General features: G+C 55.5%; 7 protein-coding genes across 7 annotated transcripts; 2 read left to right on the top strand and 5 right to left on the bottom strand.

Annotated features, from left to right (window-relative positions):
• Nucleotides 1–6,325: 6,325 nt before the first annotated feature.
• PG998_002223 (uncharacterized protein) lies at nucleotides 6,326–6,934 on the bottom strand (the record flags this gene model as incomplete). Its single annotated transcript, XM_066869041.1, has 1 exon — nucleotides 6,326–6,934. The coding sequence occupies one exon, from the start codon at nucleotides 6,932–6,934 to the stop codon at nucleotides 6,326–6,328; it is 609 nt and encodes a 202-aa protein (XP_066737456.1).
• Nucleotides 6,935–7,640: 706 nt separating this feature from the next.
• PG998_002222 (uncharacterized protein) lies at nucleotides 7,641–10,053 on the bottom strand (the record flags this gene model as incomplete). Its single annotated transcript, XM_066869040.1, is given in 7 exon segments — nucleotides 7,641–8,578; nucleotides 8,643–8,881; nucleotides 8,898–9,036; nucleotides 9,107–9,195; nucleotides 9,217–9,362; nucleotides 9,427–9,813; nucleotides 9,898–10,053. The coding sequence occupies 7 exon segments, from the start codon at nucleotides 10,051–10,053 to the stop codon at nucleotides 7,641–7,643; spliced, it is 2,094 nt and encodes a 697-aa protein (XP_066737455.1).
• Nucleotides 10,054–11,015: 962 nt separating this feature from the next.
• PG998_002221 (short chain dehydrogenase) lies at nucleotides 11,016–12,179 on the top strand (the record flags this gene model as incomplete). Its single annotated transcript, XM_066869039.1, has 5 exons — nucleotides 11,016–11,040; nucleotides 11,106–11,477; nucleotides 11,582–11,814; nucleotides 11,924–12,004; nucleotides 12,093–12,179. The coding sequence occupies 5 exons, from the start codon at nucleotides 11,016–11,018 to the stop codon at nucleotides 12,177–12,179; spliced, it is 798 nt and encodes a 265-aa protein (XP_066737454.1).
• Nucleotides 12,180–12,627: 448 nt separating this feature from the next.
• Nucleotides 12,628–13,717, bottom strand: PG998_002220 (uncharacterized protein; the record flags this gene model as incomplete). Its single annotated transcript, XM_066869038.1, has 2 exons — nucleotides 12,628–13,159; nucleotides 13,263–13,717. The coding sequence occupies 2 exons, from the start codon at nucleotides 13,715–13,717 to the stop codon at nucleotides 12,628–12,630; spliced, it is 987 nt and encodes a 328-aa protein (XP_066737453.1).
• Nucleotides 13,718–15,444: 1,727 nt separating this feature from the next.
• Nucleotides 15,445–17,271, bottom strand: PG998_002219 (ATP-NAD kinase; the record flags this gene model as incomplete). Its single annotated transcript, XM_066869037.1, has 1 exon — nucleotides 15,445–17,271. The coding sequence occupies one exon, from the start codon at nucleotides 17,269–17,271 to the stop codon at nucleotides 15,445–15,447; it is 1,827 nt and encodes a 608-aa protein (XP_066737452.1).
• A 2,691-nt stretch (nucleotides 17,272–19,962) lies between these two features.
• PG998_002218 (uncharacterized protein) lies at nucleotides 19,963–20,847 on the bottom strand (the record flags this gene model as incomplete). Its single annotated transcript, XM_066869036.1, has 3 exons — nucleotides 19,963–20,364; nucleotides 20,428–20,585; nucleotides 20,652–20,847. 3 exons carry the CDS (start codon nucleotides 20,845–20,847, stop codon nucleotides 19,963–19,965), a joined length of 756 nt encoding a protein of 251 aa, XP_066737451.1.
• Nucleotides 20,848–21,226: 379 nt separating this feature from the next.
• Nucleotides 21,227–22,511, top strand: PG998_002217 (Serine/threonine-protein phosphatase 2A activator; the record flags this gene model as incomplete). Its single annotated transcript, XM_066869035.1, is given in 2 exon segments — nucleotides 21,227–21,391; nucleotides 21,402–22,511. 2 exon segments carry the CDS (start codon nucleotides 21,227–21,229, stop codon nucleotides 22,509–22,511), a joined length of 1,275 nt encoding a protein of 424 aa, XP_066737450.1.
• Nucleotides 22,512–22,603: the final 92 nt, after the last annotated feature.

Raw genomic sequence — 22,603 nt, 5'->3', positions numbered from 1 at the left:
GTCTGCCGCTGGCCTCCAGGAGGGTAGAAGGGACCTCTTCTTCCCTTGGTGAAGCAGATAGTTGCTGGGCGGCCTGACCGGAAACTGGCCGGCTGGACGGGCTAGACCGGCGTGTGTATAAGTGTATAAGTGTATATGTATACGCGCGCGGGTGTGTGTGTGTGTGCGCGCGTGTGTTTGTGTGACTGGTTGGTGATACTAATCAAACGTCGTCGGACGAGTTGCAAGACAAGAGGTGGGTGGGACTTTGGTGTCTCTTGAACAACACGTCCGCTTCCAACGGCTGGCGTACTGGTTCGATGCCGAAGACTTTATCTACTACAGCATATATGCCATATACCGTTTGCGTTCCTCTTGTCTTCCCTGCATCCTCAAGGCTGTCTGTCTGTCACAGTGCCAATGCGTGGCGGCCAGGGATCTGGTCGAGGTGGAGTGCGCTGTCTGGCTACATGGACCAAAAGTATACATACAAATGTTCTTGGGGATGCTGTTTCCACATATTTTGATTGGGTTATAAGAGCTGGAGTGCATCCGAAGTTTCCAATTCGCCGTGATTGGTTGCAGAACCTACTTGAGCGAGGGATCCGCGCCGCCCAGATTCAGTCCTTTTTCTACATACGTGCCAACAGCTGTCTGTGCCTTTGCGCCATACCGTTAGGCTTGGTCATGTAATGTAACCACAGGAGAAAGAGGGGATGTGCATTACATATGACAAAGCAACAACCCGAAAGATATATCCCAGCCAGCTTGACCGGGGGTGAGGAGTGAGAAAGTATAGGTGTAGGTCATGATATGCCATAGGCTCTGTTTGACTTTCTGGCGCTGCTGGGCTCAGTACGCTTGCCTACCTAGCTTGCCCGGGTGGACAAGGATGAACATGTCCGCTGCTTTAGTACGGGTTCTAGATCGCGGGACGGTGTTCGTGTTGAGTCGCCGCATTCTTGGTGATCCTTGACAAGAGGAAAAGTTGTTTTGTTTACCAACCTGGCTGTTGTCGTTTTTGTTTTTCCCTGCCCACAAACGGAGCGATATTGTCATCATCTCCGCAAGACGCTTCTCTGCCAAATTGCGGTGTTCGGGGAAGGGGGGGAATCGGTATCTGCAGCATGCAGATGTGTATGTGTGTAAGTGAGTGAGTGCTGGCAAGTGGAGCTGAGATAGGATACTTCCTCCTCCTATCCATGGATTGCCTCGCAGGCCAAGAGGTTTGCGGAAAGTATGCGAGTATGTAGACACGAACTCACTATGCGTTTGTTGGCTGACTACTATACTGGCGTGCTTGTCAGAACGAAGCGAACGAAACGCCAAAGAGACCGGGAGACAGGATAGGGACGAAAAGCCACCATAGCAATATAAGCAAGCATGATTAATAGCCCAGAGCGGGGATTCATATTCAAATATGAGCACTCGGCTACATAAACTACTGTATGTACGTGACAAGCATCACAAGAGGATCGAGATAGCCGCCGATCGAAGACAGTGTGGTGGATAGACATCGGTAGAAGGATGAGACGTGTAGATCAATCAGCCCTGTCTGCTGTTCCACCCACCCACCAACGGATACCTATGTGAACGACGAAGGGAAATAGGGAGAGAGAGAGGGCGAGAGAGACGAAGAAGGGGGAGGGGCGGGGGAGGGGAGAGAGAGGAAGAGGGAGGAAGAGAGGAAGAGAGGAAGAGGATCGAGGCATAACGATGCTGCCACCCCCCCCCCATTGGGTGTGTGGTGGAGCAACTCGCAACCTGGGAGCCCAGTCCTCACCAATCACGACAACTGCCGGTGTGCTGAACCGGGCCAATGATAGAACTGCTGCCAATCAACCCTTACCCAAGCGGAATGAATGCGTGCGTGTACGTGCGGGCGCGGGAACCACCCGCACTTCTCCTCGATGCATGCCTATATGTAGGTCTGTCCGACCGTCTCATCCCTCCTCTCCTGTTCAGACGTGGCTTGAGTTCTGCTCAGGCAGAACCAGGGGCTTTTGCGGGCGTGGTGTACAGCCAACAGTAGTGCTGCAGATTGCATTTCTGATACGTACACTTACACTTTCTGATACATACGCATACTTCCATACTTCTTAGAGAAACATCCATCAGCTGATGAACCGCTGGGCCCACTAATTATCCCACTGGCTACCGGACCTAGCCCCGGGCAATTATCAACTCTTGTTTTCTCTCTCTCTCTCTCTCTCTCTCTCTCTCTCTCTCGCTTTTACTCATGCCCCCCCTCCCCAGGGCACGTTACAGTCCTCGTGTATACTGTCGTACGGGCACCGAAAAACAATCAACCAATTGGGGACGACGGAAATATGCTGGCGATGATTTATCCCCAAAACCCGGACTCGGTGCCGGCCCCTGTCAAACCATGGACAAGCTTACATCTTTGACACATCTGCAGACAATGCCGTCGGACAAAGTGGTTGTGCCTTCTGTCGTCGCAATAGACATTAGCAGCTACCGTCTAGTTGCCAGTAGCGCGCGCTTCCTCTCTAGTCTCCCTGGATAGCTTGCCTACTATTTTCTCTCTCAGTATCTCGTCTGACCTATGTAATGTAACGTAACTTAAAACTCAATTTCCCTCTCAGCTTGGAACGCATATGCTTTGAGGCCCCGGAAGTTTCAGGAAAGTCTGTTTCCAGCTCCGCCTCATGGGTGTACTTCTGCATCTGCATGCACAGTACAGAGCCAACATCTCCATGCAATGTGAGAAACAAGTCTCTGGCGGGAAACAAGAGTGTCTAGGGCGGAGCCTACCCAATCGAGCCATCCTGGCTGCCCCCAGGGATGGCGTCTTCTCGTAACGAATATACCACTACACCCATGCGGCCCGTCTCTGCGCCTGCTGTTTATGATTTGCGCTCGAAGGGGCTAAAGTGTGTACTTGTATCGTATGTAAGGCCTGCCTCTGCCTGCCTTGGACAACATCCCATATACACGTAGCCCCCCAGTGACCATAGCAACCTTCGTGCTGGCATCGCACGTTTGAAGGCGAGCCTAGGACGTGGCCGTTGGAAATGCCTTGGGCTTCCCGCCCTACCGAGCAGGACCAGGGGAAGAAACATGCTTTTTCAGTGTCCTGGTGGCTTCTTGTCCACATCGACGTCGTATGCATGGAGAAGGCGCTCGGGTAGGCATCATCACCAAACTAACGAAGCCAGACTTTGGGCCCACCTGCATTCATTCCAGAGAGATGGCGTGTTGTGGCCAAGTACTTTCTCGCCTTTCCCTTCTTTGTTCTTGTCCGAGAGTCCAGTAGGTCCCGTCTAAATGCAAGCCTTCGCGCTGGCCGCGGTCGAGTGGTTGCATATCATGATCTGTGGCGGTTTGGTTTTGTTGCAGAACAGGATATGCATGAAATGCTTCTTCCTTTTTTTTTTTCCTTTTCTGCCCTCACTATCCAACGACGGGTGGATAGCGGAATACAGGTCTCTTTGCCACCTCCATTTGCACACACACGCACATCCCCCTCCCCCCTTGGCTACCAGGCGGACCAAACGGTTGCCCGCTGTAAACCATGGATACGCTTGTCAAGCAATTCTGCTACCCAAGCTGGAGAGTACGCCTCAGACGCACGTCTTCAAAATGACGCACGCGCCACTCTCGATGGTTCAACAGAACGTATAATGATGATAAAAGAAAGCCCGGAGGAAACTAGATACCGCGCCCATCGTTACCTTTCTTGTAGGAGGCTCTTCCTGGGTAGGTCGATTCTATGTACTGCCCCATCTCCACACCCCTCTCAGCCCTTAGCGGGTCGGATGCACGTGGTGAAGTGCGGCGCGCCTTCTCTCCTAATCTCCTTCCCATGCGAGTCCCATCTTCCACTGCAGTAGAAGCAAAGAGCGAGGGGGGGAGAGAAAGGGGGCCGGAGAGGAACTCGCAAGAAATTACATAGCCAACTCCTCTACCGGGATCCTGGGACGCGGTACAGTCCCCTTAGTGTACAAGGGAGGGGAAGGGGTCGAGAATCGAAGGGAAGTCAAGGGACGGGTGGCATTCTATCTGGGGCCTCACCTCACACCTTCCCCACCACCCCTTCAGGCTCCCAGACTGCTGTTACGGTATCTTGGTATGTAGTTCTTTCTCTCTTTCTCTCTCCCGCCTTCAGAGCTGCAGGCGGAGTCGTAGGCGAAAGCATATTGGCCCTCTCTTTTCTGTTTCTCCTGCCTCGGAGCCGGGCTGGCGGCTGGCCTCTCTCATGGTGCGCACCAATGTTAGCACGCGTTTACCTCCGCCCGGCGTTGGCCGAGGGAAGTACACATACAGAGTATCAACCTGCATAACCGTCCGTTCCTTAGTTTATAGGCGTCGAGTATCTGGGGAAACAACAAGCTCCCGCGCATCCGTGCGGGCACTCACAGTGCCAAAGTCTAAGGATGGGCGCGCCACCTAGCGGTTCTAGCGGTCCTAGCGGTTCCTCTCAAGACAAGACAAGACAAGGCAAGACAAGACGGGGTGGAATTGCAGGGCTGAAGGCGGGAAGAGACAGAGAGAGGGGGGGATGGAGGGGAAAGGAGGGGAGAGAGCCGCACTGAAGTGAGAATTATGCCCTGTTCGTGCCCTGTTCGTGCCCTGTTCGTTGTGCTCCTCCCAAACTCCACGTCACTAGGTTGTCAAACGTTATTCGGCGGGTACACGATCTTCCACAGGTATTCGTAGAAGAAACCGAGACGGTCGATATCCATGCCACATGCTGCGGCTTTTCAAATGTCACGATGACTCAGATGGCCGTCTTCTTCTTGTTCCTGACTTCATGATGCGCTATAGCCTAGAGTCACGCGAGTCATCGTCTTCGTTCTGCCAGTGTTCCACGATCCCTGTCCGCTCCATTCCTCTCGGCTTCCCTCGCTCTTAGATCAGATCGGGGGGAGGGAAAAGAGTTCGAGCGTCTTTCCTCACCCAACCGACTTCTTGCCGTTTCTTGCCCGTCATTTTCCACTACTGCTTGAGGCGAGGAGGAGAGGGCCCGCTCGGTTCTTGGCCCACCCCCAGGAAATCTCCCCTTGGCCTACTTGGCCTAATCAACATCCATCCATCATCCCGTTGTCGGCCTAGAGCGGCGGAGAGACGGGAACAGCTACTGCTGGGCGGACCCCCCAGCTGGGAAATTATCCGCCATCGAGTGTGGCTGGCAAAGAACCAACTGATGCTTATCGCAAACTCATACCTTGTGTCGATGTAGCGGCGGGTCCTCTTCTTCCTCTTCTGACAGCTATGTACATGTTCCTCGCCGCAAGTACTCTTCCCGTCACAGAAGACAACACGTAGGGCTAGACAGTTGGGCCCGTCGCACTGTAGATCTGTCTCATGTCACTACATGCATATTGCTTACCTATCGGAAGGGGTGATGGGAGCTGGCACATACTTTACTCACGTTGCGATGAGAAGAAGAAACGAATCATGCTACCCATATTGCGTGCTGCGCTTTTTGCCCCAAACCAACCTGGCCATGTGACTGCAGTAGGTAAACATCTTCTTGTCGCCTCAAGTTGTCATTGTGCAGCTTAGCACCGTCGCGACAGGTAAACAACAATTGTCCCTCCTCTTCCTTCATTGGCTTCTTCGTGTCCGCTTCTCATACGGGGCGGGTGGGCGGACGCCCCATCCGTCTGTGCAAAAGCAATAGCGTCAGGCGAAGAAACACATAAGAGCTTCCAGTGTCGTATCCGGGATTCGCGACTAAGTATACGTGCGCGCCGGAGAACGGTGCTACCTCGGCTCCCCCGATTAGGTATATAATGTGGCTCAGCGGAACAGCAACAACACACAGCTGACAGCACGGCTGGTACATCGTATTGAAACAAAAAAAAAGAAGAAGAAGAAGAAGGGAGTGGACTGTGGACGAATGAGGAACAGCCGACCAACCCCCCTGTCCCTCTATCTACTTAGGCATCGATCTATATATGAGGAAGCGGCCTGGCTGCCACCCACACCCTCTCTCTTCTTCTGGATGGCTGCACGCCGCAGTTTGTCACAAGACCAATACCGTACCGTTGTGATCTATCTGCCCACATCTTGCATGTGTACGCCGAGGTAGCAGCAAATCGAGTCGGTGTGATCGTTTACGTCTTCCAAGCGGAGGTGAAGGGATTTGCTCTTAATGCATTCATTGCGCCTTCATTTCGCCCATGATAACGATCCTCTTCCTCTATCTCTGGATTTCTCCCCCTCCGCCCCGACCGGCCCTTCTTCCCTCGAGTCCCGCACCCGCATACACATGCAGAGACACACACCGGTCCATCCACCCCCTCGCCTCACCCCCGATGACAGCAAATCAATCTGTGCAGACAAAGGGAGGCGGGGATGCCCTGACGCCTGCTTTCGTTTAGTTCCCGCTCTTGGTGACATGCCCATCCATATCCCCGTAGTCCTCCCCGAGCACTTTCCCGCCCCCGACGCGGACGGGCTCGCACTCCTGCAGGAAATAGAGCATGCGGCACCACTCGGTGGCGCTGGGGTTGCGCCAAGCGTGCATGGTGCCGCGCTGGACGGCGAGGTCGCCCCGCCGCATCCGGCGGACCTCGCCCGAGTCCAGCACCAGGTCCACCTCGCCCTCGAGCACCACCCCGTAGTCCAGGCTCACCGTCCGGTGCATGGGGCTGACGGACAGGGGCGGCACGTCGACGTAGCGCGCCACCGTGCCTCCGGGCACCACGATCCCCGGCGGGTTCTTCAGGAGGGGCTTGTAGGCTTCGACGTCGGCGTGGCCGTTCAGCGACACCGGCGTCGACGTCGTCGCGTACCCGAGCCCGAACGAGGCGCCGTTGTAGATGGTGGTGCGCGGCAGCTCCTCCGGCAGCACGTCTGAGAAGACGGCTTCGCCGGCTTCGTTGTGGTCCGTGATGAAGCGCGACACTTTGGGCAGGTTGTTGGGCGTCGGCGGTGCCTGCTCCTTTGGTGCTGCGGCGGTGCCGCCGTTGGTAGAGGAAGCCATTGTTACGTTGTAGGTGTCGAGATTCTCTCTAACTTGCCGAATAATGGTTTTCCGATGGGGCCACACCTTGCGTAAACGGTGGTAGCCGGCGACAGTGTCGATCTGTTCTTACTAGCTAGGCGTTTGGACGGTAAGTTCGCATCATATAAGAGATGGCACCCGAACCCCATCCTATCCTCTCCATCTACCCCTCATCTCGTCCGATGATCCAGTAACGGGCCTGTCCACAAAGCATCGGCATTCATCCACGCATTGTGTTCGGTGGAGCTGGACACTTGAAGTCGGCCGGGTCGGTGGGGGGAGGGAAGCCGACGTGGGGGTCGGCAGAAGGGGGAACCCCTGATCGTCATCATCGTGGGTAGCACAACATACAGCATAGCAAACTACCTAGCTAGCGGGCGCACTTGCTTACTGTGATGAATGGGCAGTCATATCACATGTCAGCCACTCTTTTATCTTATCAATCATGCTTGGCGTCACAGCGACTTGTCTGACCAGAGGATTTGACTGTTGAAATGCTTGGATGCTTGTGACAAGCATATCCACACCAAAACACGGGAGCATGTCATGGTAACTGTTCGTTTCTGAGTACTTTCGTAAATTCGATAAGAAACACAATGTCATTATGTTACACGGCGTCCAATCAAGAGCAGGTGTATATATTCTGGTAATAAACTCCCTCCCGCGGTTCACCCTTCATCCCAGATCACTCGATTCTTCGACAAGACGAGACATCCGGGACCCCCGTGCCCTCCACCACCGTGGCCTCGACCACCCTGTACACCGGGATGCCGGACAAGACCGACGTGACATGATGCAGCGTGGGCAGCGTCTGCCAGCTGCCCGCATCGGACTTAATGCTCGCCTGGCTTGACCGCGCCGTTGACGTGACCGTCCGGGCCGCCACCTTGGCCTCGTCGGCGTGCGGCACCACGCAGGCGTACTCGACGTCCGCCTTGCCCGGCTGGCCTGTGGCCGGGATGTACTTGTAGGTCAGAATGTCGGATCCTTCCTGCTTCTCCGCGGCATCTGGCTGTTGCTGCTGCAAATCTTCTAGCGCGATGCTGAGGAACTCGGCGCCACGCCAGGAACAGCGGGCCTTATAGGAGGCACTGCCACTGCTGCTGCTACTGCGGTCTATGTCTATATCGCAGAATGTTTTGTTGAACCCGAGCTCGTCCCGTCCCGTGACGATGGCGTCGGCGAGGTTCTCGAACAGGACGGGCAAGTACGACCCGACGACGGGTGGCCCGGCCTTGGGGAAGTAACCGACGCCGTGTAAGTAAAGGCCGCAGTGGCTGTAGCCGCCGCCGCCGAGCCAGGCCATGTTATCCAAGGTAGTGACGGAGACGCTGGCCAGGCACATGGTGGCGGGGCTCAGGAAACGGAACGCCGGCGTGGGGAACAGCGACTCCAAGTACGTCCTCGACGTCTGGAATTTGACCGTTGCCGTCACGAAACGGCTCTGGTCGAGCCCCGCCTGAGATCGGCCGTACACGTCCTGGCGTGGCCCCGGGGCGGGCCCGAAGCCGACGGGCATCCGGCGGTAGAGACCCGGCTTCTGGGAAGAGAGCCACGCATTGAACACCCGGGTGGAGTTGTCAATCTCGTCGTGGCCAAAATTGTAGGCCGTATACTTCATCACTAGATTTGGAGTCAGCCTAGAGTCGGCAACGGTAGAACAGGGGGTGGTGGGACAGTAACCTACTGTCAATTTGTGGTTTGCCATCTACCCAATCTTGACCCGCCTGTCTCGAATACTCTTGAATCGTATGCGCTCTTTCGTATCTGATCTTTTCATAAAGTCGAAGCCGTTCGGGGACATCGTCTGGTGTAGTGCCCTTGGGCAGTACGGCGGCGAGCGCAGCGGCATCTTCCATGGCCTGGCCAGCCCCCTGTCCTTGGTGAGGCGTAAAGGGATGGGCAGCATCTCCAATCAAGGCAATGCTGCCCCCTGACCCACGAGGGGAGTTTGTCCATATCCAGTAGCTGCCACACTTTGAGCTCCTCCGGGTCTACTTTGCTGATCAGCTGCTTCAGGGCCGGGTCGAAGTCTTTGTAGACCTTAAGGACCTGCTCGAGACTACCTTGCTTGTTCCACTCTACAAGGTGGCATGGACATATTAGCAAGAGGGGTCACACATCATCATGTCTCATACTGGATGGACGTACCGTCGCTCTGCGAAGCATGCGACTCATCCGCCGGGTGGATCAGAACAAAGTTCAGGGTCTCGTTGTTATTGCAGGGGTACATGACGACTCTGCGATCATTACCAAACCACATGCAGAGGCTATCAACCCTGTCGACGAGCGGTTTCGTTACAGGGTCGTCCAGCGCGACCTGGCGAGTGAGAAGGAAGCGGAAGGCTGCTTTCCCGGAACCAAACAGCCTGGTTTCCTGCCCGCCGAGCGCTTTCCGAGTTTTGGACTGAACCCGATCGTCAGCTCGTTGTCACTGCGTCGTCTGACTTGGTACGACTTATCATACGTACGTAAATACCATCAGCTCCTATGATCACGTCCGCCGTCCTCGTTGACCCATCGGCAAAGGTCAACGTTCTGGCATCGGGATCCACACCGGCGACTTTGGTCGACGTGTACAGGGTGGCGGGCATTCCCGACGCGTCCTTGGCCGTCGCCACCGCCTTGAGGTTGTCGTGGAGAGCGACACGGTGCACCAGCTGCCAAGGGTGCTGCCACATCTTGTTCGGCATCGTCAGGTCGATCTCCTTGATGACGCCGCCGGTCAAGGCGAAGTCGACGATCTTGGACATAGTGCAGGCGCCGAACTTCTCGGCGTAGATCCCCCATCTCCGGAGCAGCCCGTTGCTGTTGGGGGCCAGGTGCACCGCCGCCCCGGTCTCGCTGGCCAGCGACGACTGTTCATAAAGCTTTTCATTTCCGTAGTGTCAGTCATGTGACAATGTGTAAATGGCTGGATCTATATCCTTGGGGGTTCTTACGTCTACCACGTGGCCCTGGCGACGCAACGCAATAGCTGCCGACAACCCACCTATACCGGCACCAACAATGGCAACCTTCAGCGGATCATGACAGTCGTGGACTAGCGGGTTAGACTTGGTGCCCTCAACCACCGGAGCTGTCCCATTTGGAGCCATCTGAACAGGAGCGAAAGTCCAACTCCAGGCTAGAAGTTTGATAAAAGGAGAAAGAGTGACAAATGTAAATATTCACAGGTCAGAGATAGTCCGAACCAAGACTAGACCTTAGACGGCAAGATCAAACCTTGGAGAAAGAAGTGTCATAGCAAACCAAGCATGTCGAGGCTGGAGTTGGGCGGGACGATGGATGAAGTCACGACAATTAGCAGGCATGGCACATGGGATATGATATCCAACCAGACGATTCCAGACTCCGAAGCTGGGGTACACAAGCATGCAAGCCACGCGGAATCAACAATAGTCCGTATTCCTGACATTCCCCCAGCCGGGCCGTCGAGTATGTAGGTGGTAGTAAGTATCCGCCATACCCCCAGGCTTCCCTCGGCTCTCCCTCGCGGGTGAACACAAATGACCATGAGAGTTCCGTCTGAAATGGGTTGCCGGTACGCGAACGAGCCTGTTCCGAAGTGGAGGGCCGAGATTAGGATTATAGGGGGGGAGGGGGTTCATGAGCCCCGCTTTCTCTTGTCCCCCGTCCCCCCCCCATGCCTCCAAGCATCAACCCCGCTCGACCTGTGTGGCAGACATGTCTATGTCTCCTCAGTATGCAATATCGTGTTACTTTGCCAGTCGGTTAGCGATGGTGAAATGGGGCTAGAGTAGTCAATGACAGGTGGTTTGCTGCCACACGATGTAGTATCCCTAAAGAAAAGGAGAGGGCCCTTTTTTAGCGGGAGAGTTGCAAAGCTTCTGGAGATGCGGCCAGGCACAGACGGGAATGAAGACGGTGACGTAGGACCAACAGCCCCTTGCAGCCAGTGAGTCGGTCTGTCTGTCGACGGCCTTGTACGACTCCGCTCCTACAACCAATGTCTTGACCACGTCAACTGAGACCGACAACGTGTAAGCAATCTTGACGAGCTTGTGCACGGATACGTATTGAGATAACGAACGCCATGATGGCTGCCGCCGACGAGACAACGAGTAGCACCTGGTCCGACACGGCCAATACCGTGAGGGAGGAAGAGCCGCCGCCGCAACCGCCGCAGGAGGGGACGTGGCAGCAGCAGTGCCGCCGAGCAGCCGCAGCCCCGTGGCCCTGATCACGGCGGGTAGCGCGGGGGTGGGCGCCGCCACGGCGCGGCTGCTGGCCCGGCGGGGGTACCGGGTGGTCATCAACTTCAGCCACAACACGGAGCGGGCGCGCAAGGTGGTCGGCGAGCTGCAGCAGCTGTCGTGCCTCCCCGCCCACGAGATCCAGAACGAGCACGGCAACGCCTTCCTGGCCATCCGCGCCGACCTCGGCCGCCGCGACGAGATCGGCCGCCTCGTCCGCGAGACCATCGTCCAGATGGGCCGCCTCGACGTCGTCTTCTCCAACGGCGGGTGGACCAAGTTCCGCGACATGACGAGTATCGACGGTAGGTCCAGAAAAGGGAGGGGCTTGGTGGGTTGTATACGAGGGATCATGTCGAGACTTTACCACGATTCACCAAACTGACCGCAAGGGGTGTGCAAACGGCAGACAACGCAATCGATGAAGACTGGGACATGTGCTTCAACATCAACGTCAAGTCCCACCTGTGGCTGATGCAGGCCGCCAAGAGGCACCTCGACGAGGCCGAGGGCGCCTTCATCACCACGGCATCGACCGCAGGCATCACGCCGAGCGGCAGCTCACTGGCGTACTCGGTGACCAAGGCCGCCCAGATCCACCTGGTCAAAAACCTCGCCGTCATGGCCGCGCCCCGTATCAGGGTGAATAGCGTCAGCCCTGGTTTACTTTTTGACTGTGAGCTTTTTGCGCTGCTTAACTCCCCCTCTCGCCCCCGCCCAAAACCGATCTAAAGCTAAATGCACAATACAGGAATGGTCCGACAGGTTCTCCGAGCAAGCGAAAGACGCCTACCGCCAGAAGACGAAACTCAAGTGCTTCCCTACCGTCGAGGTAAGTAGTCGTATACGGCATGTCGCCCACTTGATCTACGTACCTACCGTCCCTCCCTCAACCAACTGACACACCGCTACTTGCGCAGGACGTCGCCGAGCAAGTCCTCACATTTGCAAAGAGCAGAAGCATGACGGGCGTGAATGTACCGCTCGATGCGGGGTTCATAGTCTAACGCCATGCATGACGGGCAATATATTTACGGGGGACAGGAAGGGGGCCTTGAGGCTGCCGCCACAAACTGCCTAGCTGTTCCAGATCATATCGAGAAGCCGGAGAGGTGCCCCTCGGCTACAGGACCCCAACGTCCTGCGTGGCTTGAAGTAGTGACGGCCCGTCTCGGAGGCCGGGGAAGCAACCGAGTAACCATCCGCTGTTTCAAGTATAGAAGGGCTTGAAGGTTAAAACCTCGTATATCACGTGGGTTAGCATAGCAATCTTTTTCCTCTCTGTTTGCAATGATTACATAACCCCTGAAGTGACGTAAGTCCAGGGCGTATTTACGCATGTAGTCTAGCCTGTGAGTAAAATATTGTTTGGAAATTTGATTGTATTGTGTTTTAGTGTTTTTTTGGTATTTATTTATGTCCGTTTATTCTTCTTCATTAATGAATTATTGACTACTATAAGCCCAGCATGAACTTGCTCAGCAAGATGGCGCAAGCCGCAGAGGCAAGCTGCCGCATGGGGTTCAGGCCTCCGGAGCCAGCAGCAGCGGCGGAGATAACCGGGAGGGCGGCCGAGGCTGAGGCCGCCACTGCGCTCAGCGTCTCGGCGCTGGCCTTATCCATACCCGTGGCGCTGGGCGCCGACGTCTGGGCCGCGGAGAGGGGGTCGATGTTGGACGTCGAGGTGGCGCCGCCGGACACCGTCGCGGTCGCGAAGGTGGCCGACGATCCTGGCGCCGTGGAGGAACCCGTCGGCGCGGACGGCGCCTTCACCTTGCCGCACGCGATGAGGCGATCGTAGCCGGACGCGTACTGGTCGTTCCACCATTGCGACTCGGTCACGAGCGAGTAGTAGTTAAACTCATATTTCGAGGCCGGGGAGTAGTCATGGGCGTTCTGAAAGAAGGTGGCCGAGCACACGTCGTCGCATTCGAAATCGTCGTCTACCTCGGCGTGTTCGGCCGTGAAGCCGCAGAAATTGCCGCGTCTATATCTATGATGTCAGTAAGTCGCTCTTGAGATTCATTGCTTTTGCAAGACGGCCATATCGCGCATCGCATGCGTCATCGATGCAGCAGGGGAAAACGTACAGGTCTGTGCGACAACTCTGCGCAAGGTGGAATTGGAAGAGCTGGCCGATGACGCTCACGGACAAGTCGGCGTACTTGTAGGGCTTGGTCGTCTGAGTCAAGAGCTGGACGGCATCGCCCGCGTCCATCTGACAGGCGGCCCTAACCCCGCCCACGTACTTCTCGAGCGCCTCCTTGCAGGTGGTGGTGCACATGTTCGCATAGTCCTTGGTGGTGGGCTTGAAATCCGGGCGCATCGAGGCGACGATCCCCAGGAGGGTGTCGGGGCAAGCGATCTCGGCGCTGTAGGCCTTGCGGCATTGTTCCGACGTCGAGGGCTTGAGGTGCTTGTCGTCGGCGACGTAGGTCCAGTCGGGCCCGGCGACGTTGAGGCTAAAGGCGGAGGCGAGGGATGGAGCTATCGAGAGCAGCATCAACAAGGGCAGGAAAAGCGCCGCATCAGAAATTGAAAGCATTTTGCCGGGTAGTAGGGTGGGTGGCTTTTGAGAGGTGTGCTCTCCCACAGACTTTACCCGGCCGACAGCGAATCAAAACTGAGGGTGGCTTGCCTGCGGTGCTGCAGACAATCTGGAGGGAGGAAGGCAGCAGCAGAGGCAGGGCGGCCGAGGTCTGGGTCGGGGGACAATAGGGAATAAGTAATATATCTATAAGACGAAGCAGCAGCAGTCGTTAAATAGGGCCGTGTCTACCAGGAGGCGGAACCGAGGCATGAAGAATGCAATGCAATTGCAACGACTGCCCAGCGAAGAAAACGAGGAGAATATTATATTAAATCCCTTGGCCTGCTGGTGAAGTGAAGGTGAACGTGAGCCAAGCACATTCTGTCTTCCTCTCTCTCTCTCGAGGCGTGCGAGACTGATCGAGTCTTTCTTGCCCTGGCCTGAGGAGCTAGAGGGGCCCAAGGAAAGGAAGCAGCAGAAGGACCGGACGACGGACGGGGACCTGACCATTGCTTTCCCCCAATGGCCCCCCTGCAAGACCGGCCAGGGCCAGGCAAGGACCAGTCAGGGCCAGTCAGGTGCCAGCCAGCCTGGCTTGCGGTGCTTTTAGTGCGGGCCAAGTGCGCTCAATCGAAGCTCGCTCGGCCGTCTTTCCGTATCTTGGCCTGCCAGAAGCTCCATTAATGGGGCCTTCTTTCTGCTCTATGCTGCCCTTCTGCTGCTCCCAAGCCCGACGAGGGCTCTGCCCATCCATGCATCAGCAGTTTTCTTCTCTTTCCAGTCCTGTCCCTGTCCCGGCCGCTAACAGCGTCGCTAAGCAGTCTGCAGTTCTTTTGCTCCACCGGCCGAGTTGCCCGCCTCTCCTCGCGCGAATTAGCTAATGCTCGAGGCCTGCTAACAAACAGTATTGCTTCCCCATTGACCGATTTACTGAACTGGACTGAACTGAACTGAACCGAACCGGCCTGAGCTGAGCCTCAACTTACATAGGTCATGGCCAAACGACGACATGCTCTGTCCGGCCGACCAACCGACCATCCACCTGCTTTGGCTGTTTCATTTCCGCTCGCATGCCCATACGTGCACTGTCTCTACCCGTACACAACCGCCCCCGTTGAAGTTGTCAACCCACTTGGCGTTTCAGACAGGGAGAGGCACACAGGTCGCTGCAGCAAATGGTATCGGTTGGACCCCCAACTTCAGTGGATCACCTAAGGGAAGCTCGGAGGCCACCTGCTCGACCGCCAACACCAGTCTCTCCGAGTCACCGCCATCTCGCCACCTTCGGTGCCGCTTATCCAGGGGTGGTTGGTCTGATTGCAATCCATTTGTGTAAACTCTTTGTCGCTTCGGCCGGAACACTGGAAAATTCTATTTCACCTGGACATCACTTGGGCTCTTCGCCGTTTCTGGCAATCAAGACAATTCCGCGACGCTCGTAGACTTGTGGATATTTCATCTACTACCTTGGTTGCCGTAGCTATCTAATCTAAACCGCTAATCCGCCACAAAACGAGCCATATCGGCTTCTTCAACTTGAGCGTCAATAGAGTGCCCAAGACTTCCAGGGTTGCCAAAACCCTTGGTATGCTTGCTGTAGGGCAGCTCGTGAGAGATGCCCGATCATACTTGGTCCGTAGAGGATACAAAAGTGTATGCTCGTGTCCTAGCACCGTCTCCAATAACCAGGACTTTCTATCTTTCTATAGTCTAATGGGGCGATGCATCATTTCCAGAAGCTTCTACATGCCCAGGAGAGACATTTGGCGCCGTAAAGGGCTGGCACTGGTGCTGCCATCCTCGCTGGCGTAGCAGGCAGAGTCTGTGTCGATGTCCCACTCGGGCTCCTCTTCCTTTGTCATGTCATCGCCGTCCTTCTTAGTTTCGAACCCTTTTTGGGTCGCGGCGCGAGTGTTCCACTGCAGCGTGCGTGACACGCTGTCGAACCACTCCGTGTCTGTTCGCATAACCGTAGGGAGCGGGTATTGCGATGCACTGATCGTGACGTAGTCGCCCTGCTTCAGCTCTACACGGCCCTTGCCATCAAATGCACAGTAGGCAGTGGCACGCGAGTTGCGCGGAACCGATACCCGCAGCAGCAACGTGTCGCTCAACACCATGGGGCGGAATGACAGTGTGTGCGGGCAAATGGGGGTAAGAAGAATGGCGGGGATGTCCGGGTGGACGAGCGAGCCACCAGCCGATAGCGAATACGCCGTTGAACCGGTGGGCGTGGAGAAGATGCAGCCATCGGCCTGGACGATAGTCAGGAGCTCATTGTCGCCGTACAGCTCAAGGTTGGAGACGTAGGGCGATGGGCCGCGGTCAATGACGAGCTCGTTGAGAACCTCGAACTGTTCGCCTTCTTCGGCATCGGCGCCGTTAGCGCCATGGCGGTAAACCGTGCATGTAAAACGCATGCGCAGGTTGACGCGCATGCCTTCTTCGCCCATGATGCGGTTCAGGTGCTGCTTGTACTTCTCAAACTCGAAGCTGGTCAAGAAACCCAGACTGCCGAGACTGAAGGATAGCACAGGCGGGACGACGCGCTGGAACAGCCACGAAGTGAAAAGAACAGTTCCATCACCGCCGAGGGTGAGAACCAGATCGAACTTTTCTGGCTGGCTCCAGCACAGATCAGGCGACCAGTATCGCAGCATCGTTTGGAATCGAGGGTCATCCTCTACGAGACTGGTGGCACCAAAGCGTTTAGAAGTTCGGAGCTTTGCATCCACGTACACATTGACACCCACGTCGGAACCGTACCGAGGGGTGCGAAGCAGCCACATGGCCAACTCCCTAGTCAGATACACCAGCTCGTTGTCACGGGCCTTTGTGACGATCATGACATTGCGAACAGCCCGTCGGATGGGCCGACGCTGAAGCTGTTTCGAGACTTCTCGTACTCCAGTAGCGGTTTGGACAAGACGGGAATGCGACATAAAGTCATCATTCTTGATCTCCTCCAAGACCTTGTCGATATCCACGTTGTCGTCAAACCGTTGGTGGTAGAAGCAGGGCGACTGAATGGAAGGAAGCGCGGTGCCGGGAGTGCCGCGACTGGCCAATTCATTGAGAGCCTCGGAGAGTCGCTGCGACGAAGAGGAAGAAGGTCGCCCTTCAGGGCCGGAGGGTGTGGAAAGCATGCCGGTGAGCGAGAGAGCCTCGGGTTTGTTGTTGCGTGCCACCGAGGCCAACGCCTTCATAATAGTCTGCCGCGGGACAGACTCCACTGAGCGGGTGTTCTTGTGGCCGTACATGCGTGGGGAAAATCGCGAGCTCTTGGACGACTGGGGACCCGTCAAGCCTGTAACAGATGATTCTGAAGAGAGCACATCTTTCTGTTGGTCATAGCTGGCGTATTGTGCGGACTCGAAAAAGGAAGTAGTCGAGGAAGAAGGTGGTGGTAAAGTAGGGCGGTCCGCAAGAGCATCGGGTGATCCATGAGTCCCGTCAGGAATGGATGATGACTTATTGTTGGACGCCTCGGAGACGGACATAACCCCACCGTCGGATGGATTACTGAGGGCTGGATGGATCGAGGTGGGAGAAGTAACTGAGCCCGCCATTTTGTCCGAAAGGGTACGCGGAGTACCAGCAATGTACAGGGGACAGGGATTTGGTGCCAGGTGTGTGAGACTGGGAGAGTTCAAGGGCGATAGGCTAAAGTGTTGCACAAACAGGGATTGTAGCAACACCGGTTTCACCGACTGTCCAACAATCGGGGATTACTTCTCCAAGTACTTCCTAACGCCGGGGCTATGCACAAGGCAATGCACAACTTGCAGCAATAAGCTTCGCTTGTTGAAGATCTCTGGGAATCCTGGGGGATGACACGAGACCGACCCGAGAGACTGTCTCTGGTTCACGTTACACCACTGCTCGGTGATTCGGGAAGTCGCAGACTCTCCTCCTGACGTGCCAAAAATCTGAATCAGACGAGATCCGGTGTTAGCCAATCCGGCACATCACAGTGGGCAAAGCGGGCTAGGCAGATCCGTATCTGTCGATTACGTATAGGTGTCGAGGGACAAGATACTCACATGACTGGTTGTGCTGTTGCGCGACACTCTGGACCACGCTAGAGTTGGATATTGATGCACCCGTCACCGAGATGAATCTTGAAATTGGCTCGCTTAAAGAAGAGCAATTGCCGAAACTGAACTGGACGAAAACCGATTGGGTATCTTCGATAACGATGCTAAATGCAGATGCTGGAGCTGAAAGTTGACAAATGGGATCTTCTAACCGGCGATTATCTATGGCGTCTAAGTCGTAACACGAGTTGAAACAGGGGCCGCAAACTGTCGAGAAAGTCGAAGAGTCCGAGGAACGAAAAAGGTTGGATGAAGATGGCGAATTGTCGAACTGGCTGGCAGCAGTAGGTATATGTATATCCAACGAGAGAGAAAAAAATGAGTAGATATTAGAAGTGAAAGCTCGCAGAGCAAAGAAGTAGTGATCTCAACCTCGACGGAGCGAGGATGCACGCACAAAGAAAGTGTGATCAGGTCGGAAGAACCAACGAGTGATTGTACGAAGAATGCGAACAAAGGCAAATAGGAAGTGTAAGAGACACTGGTGGATTATAAGAACGAACTACCAGAGCTCTGTCTTTTGGCTATTTGCGCACGCGCGGAGGGGGGAGGTTGAAGACGTTGGGTCTACGAGACGAAGACTGAAGAACCAAAGGAAGAAAAGGCGGAAAATGGGACGACCAAGCCGGATATCTTTATTTGGCACGCATCTGGCTTGGGTGGGACGCGGACACTGTCACTTTCTTGCCACAATAGTCACAGATGCTACAGAGAACCCATATCAGAGTTTCTACGGTACAATGCCATCAGCAATTCTGCGACTCGCAAGCCTGAGGCTCTCGTCCATTCGCATTGCATTGCCGGTACCCGTGTCCAAAGATGACAGCAGTGGGGCAAAGGGCCAGTCGCCAGTCTCGCATGTCTGACCGTTGACTAGGTTTAGCGAAGAGGCTCAAGCATCATGACCACCACCTGGCTCGAGACGATTTCCACTTGCATCGCAACGAAATATAAACGTTGATAGGCACAAGCTTATTGGGTTTGCTGCTTGGTGGCCGTTAACGTTACAATCCCCTACAGCTTCTCTGGGCCATGCCCGCAGTTTGGTTTGGTCTCATCTTGGCCCGTAGCCAGGGGGGATTTCGGAGGTGATGGCCTATTAGGGGCTCTAGTAAGGGTCCCAGTAGGGGCCCCAGGGGTCAGGATACTGCAGCATCTCGTCTCACATCCCAACTACGAGGTTTCTAGAGCTTCTCCGTCCCCACTTCCCGTTGCATAAGCTATCCCTACAGAATTTCGACTCGAGACAACACGCACGCAAGGCTTGCTACGCTGCCATGCGGACAGAACAGACCGCAAGGCCTCGTCAACGAATCAACAAAAGGCCACAACGAAAGGAAGAAGAACTGCCTGCTTCTCGTCAATCTGGCATGGGTTAAGCTTTTTTTAAACTACAAGGCTGCGTGAACCATCCAACTTTCAGCTGGCAAGGGCGCTTACCCTGAGGCTCTCGCGATTGAGCATTGCTTGCCCAGCTCCCTAAACTTTGCCCGAGGACGTTCAACCCAGTTCTGGTACATCAACATTGAAGCCAAGGACATGCAGCGAGCGGTGTAGGATTCGTAAGTTATGGGTATTGCAGATCTCCGTTGTTCAAAGCCTCAGCATATTACATATCTGTTTCCCCATGAGCCTGCAGATAATGACAACAAGCCATGAGGTGAAACACGCCTGTAATCCACAACGGGGGACCAAAACGCACACCTGTGGCAAGCTGATCTCATCTTGGCTTCCGATCCAAGCATTGGCTTCCTGCGACGGAGCCATAATACTGGCCATGATAGCTACGATAGGGCTCCCATTCAGCGTCATCTCAGGCGGATGTTTGCCGGGGCCCACCCTACCTAGACCGAGCAGTCGGATTGATTCCCCAACTGATCCTCGGCGGCAACACGTTGGCAGCATTGCATGCACGGGCTACCGTTGATCTGACGGAGCGGAGCGCTGCCAGACATTTAGTCACGCCCATGTTTGGAGTTTGGAGTTTAGAGTGAATCCCTCATGCTCGTCGTCCATTAAGCTTCTTTCGAATGCATCTGAGATCCTCTATTCTGATGCGAGACCCATCCAAGGCCTGCATAGGCGTAGAAGAGTTTGAAACCCTAAGATTTTTGAAGAAAATGCGCCTGTGTGTCCTTGCGGTTACTGTAACCGATACAGGCGTCACTTCCAATAGAGATCAGATGCAATCTTGGCTTCTAATACGGACCGGGTGAAGGTGCCGAAATCGGCACCACTTGCCAGATCGTCACTCATGTTTACGTCCCCTGAAGTGCTGGGGCAGCAGTGCCGTTGAGCAGAGGCTAGGACATCTTCCCACTCCTTCATTGTGAATTCGCCTTCGCTTTGGGTAAGGATCAAGTCGCCGTGGGATGCGAATGCGAAGACATGGAGTGAACAAGACTTCTCGACCTCGCGGGCTGTAGGGTTGATGATCTCTCTGGTCGATCCCTCTTCGGCAATAGCAGCGATGACGACAGATGTCAAGGTGGCTGTCAATGGTATGGCGGCCGACATCAACGTTAATATGGCGGTCTGTATCAGAGCTGGTAGGATCGGTAGATTCTGTATAAACAAGACCATTAGGTTAGGTGCCACAGCTTGTACCAATGGGTATCTTCAACATACCGTGTTGGCCTGAACGACCTTTGTATTCACGTATTCATTCTCCGGTGCCACGGTGACTTGGAGGGTGATTTGGATTAGTGCCCGGGGGAAGTTGGTGACGAGGATGATCTGGCGAAGTGTCGATTGCAACAGGCCTTCGAGGTGGCGCTCTCTCGTTCCTAGCAGACGGTCATGAGCAATTGCATACAGCAGGCGAACCTACTCGGTCTCGGGGTGATATTTACCTCCAACACCAGCGGCGGGGCGCACGACGACATCAACCAAGGCTTCTTCGGGGAGCTCATCCCTACGTTGCGCTTCGATGGGGCCATTTACTGCGCCGACGATGGTGTAGCCAGCATACGAAAATGTTGCAGAGCCATCAGCGCTATGCAAGTGCGACAGGAGCGCCTCAGGTTCCGAAGTCGTGGTCGTAGTCATGTTTCTTTGCAGCGTAATCCAATGCGCCCTGGTCGGTGGGTGTCTCGCTGTCTGGTGTTTGTGATTTGCGGGTAGCTACTTGAGGCTCAAAACTTGGGACTTTTTTTTCTTCCACTGACGTTGGAGCTACCTTTGTCTAGAGCTGGGCCGGCTCCACAATTAGCGTGGGATTTAGAGTTATGTTTTATGCAACATTCCCGATCTCACAGCTCCGGGCCTTAACGTGGAAAAACGAGGGGCCCTAACAAAGGAAGTGGTGGCGCCTCAGGTCCCCTAATGGCGGGGCATCTTTCCATCTCGGTGCCTGCATATAACCAAGTCCATTCTGCAAATTATCACAACAATCGCCTTGCCGTTGTGAACCGAAACCATCGCAGTCATGGCTACAGAACAGCCAGCAGGTGTCCCACCGCCATCCACCCTGCCCAATCTCAAAGACCGGCTGCCCAAGTTGGAGCCTAGACGTCGCCGGGCTACACCGTCTGCTCCGGTTCCCGTCCCAGAGACGCCGGCCCTCCCGCCCCCCGCCAGAGTCGTCAACGCTGTCATTCCAGGTCCCCTCCAGGAGGATCCTGTCCCGCAAGGACCACGAGCTATTCCTCTCGTCGCCTACCCACAAGCTCATCCTCGCCTTCGTCTTCGGCCTCTCGGACGCCGTGGTCGACGCGCCCATCTCGTCGGTTAAGGGCGAGGACCTAACGCCCGCCCTCGTGTCGATCCTCGCCATCTTGGACGAGGCCGAGGCGCTCGTGCTCGCCACCCCGCCAGACGACTCGGGCGGCTCGCGCTTCGGCAACAAGCTGTTCCGCACTTTCCTCGACAAGACCAAAGCGGCCAGCGCCGCGTGGCACAATCGGCTCGGCGTTGATTCACCCGAGGTCGTCGCTGAGGTTGAAACCTACCTTCTCCAGTCCTTTGGCAACCGCTCTCGCATCGACTACGGCTCGGGCCACGAGCTCAACTTCATGATCTGGCTCCTCTGTCTCTACCAGCTGCAGGTGGTCAAGCCGAGCGACTTCCGGGCCTTGGTGCTGAAGGTCTTCACCCGCTACCTGACCGTCATGCGCACCGTCCAGTCCACCTACTACCTCGAGCCTGCGGGCTCGCACGGCGTGTGGGGCCTGGACGACTACCAATTCTTGCCCTTCCTGTTCGGTTCGAGCCAGCTTCTTCATCACCCCTTCATCACGCCACTTGCCATTCATCAGGAGCTCACGATAGAGGAGTTCGGCCATGACTTCATGTATCTAGGCCAAGTCGACTTTGTGAACAGCACCAAGACCGTCAAGGGTCTGCGATGGCACAGCCCTATGCTGGATGATATATCATCAGCGAAGAGCTGGAACAAGATCGAGGGCGGCATGCGCAAGATGTTCGTGGCCGAGGTGTTGGCAAAGTTGCCGGTGATGCAACATTTTCTGTTTGGCTCACTCGTACCTGCGGTGGATGGCATGAGCACCGAGGCGGAAGCTGGGGTGGCAGCAGAGGAGGAAGAGACCGAGGGCGGCGCTGTCATGGTGGAGCATGAGGGCGTTAAGCACTTGCATCAACTGAACAGCTGGGGTGATTGCTGCGGTATCAAAGTACCCAGCAGTCTCGCCGCAGCGCAGGAGATGAGAAAGAGAAACGGGGGCGAGAGCTTGCGCAGGATCCCTTTTGACTAAGAAGGGCCATCACATGAATAAAATATTGCAGCTCCGAGATGATGAAACTTTTGTCTACCTAATATTGTCTGAGTCTATGAAACGGCGCTATC

Source organism: Apiospora kogelbergensis, assembly GCF_038363985.1.
Source record: "Apiospora kogelbergensis strain CBS 113332 chromosome Unknown utg000001l_segment0_segment0, whole genome shotgun sequence".
NCBI lineage: Eukaryota > Fungi > Ascomycota > Sordariomycetes > Amphisphaeriales > Apiosporaceae > Apiospora > Apiospora kogelbergensis.
The sequence above is the reverse complement of the archived record's forward strand: the minus strand, read 5'-3'. Positions and strand labels throughout refer to the sequence as shown.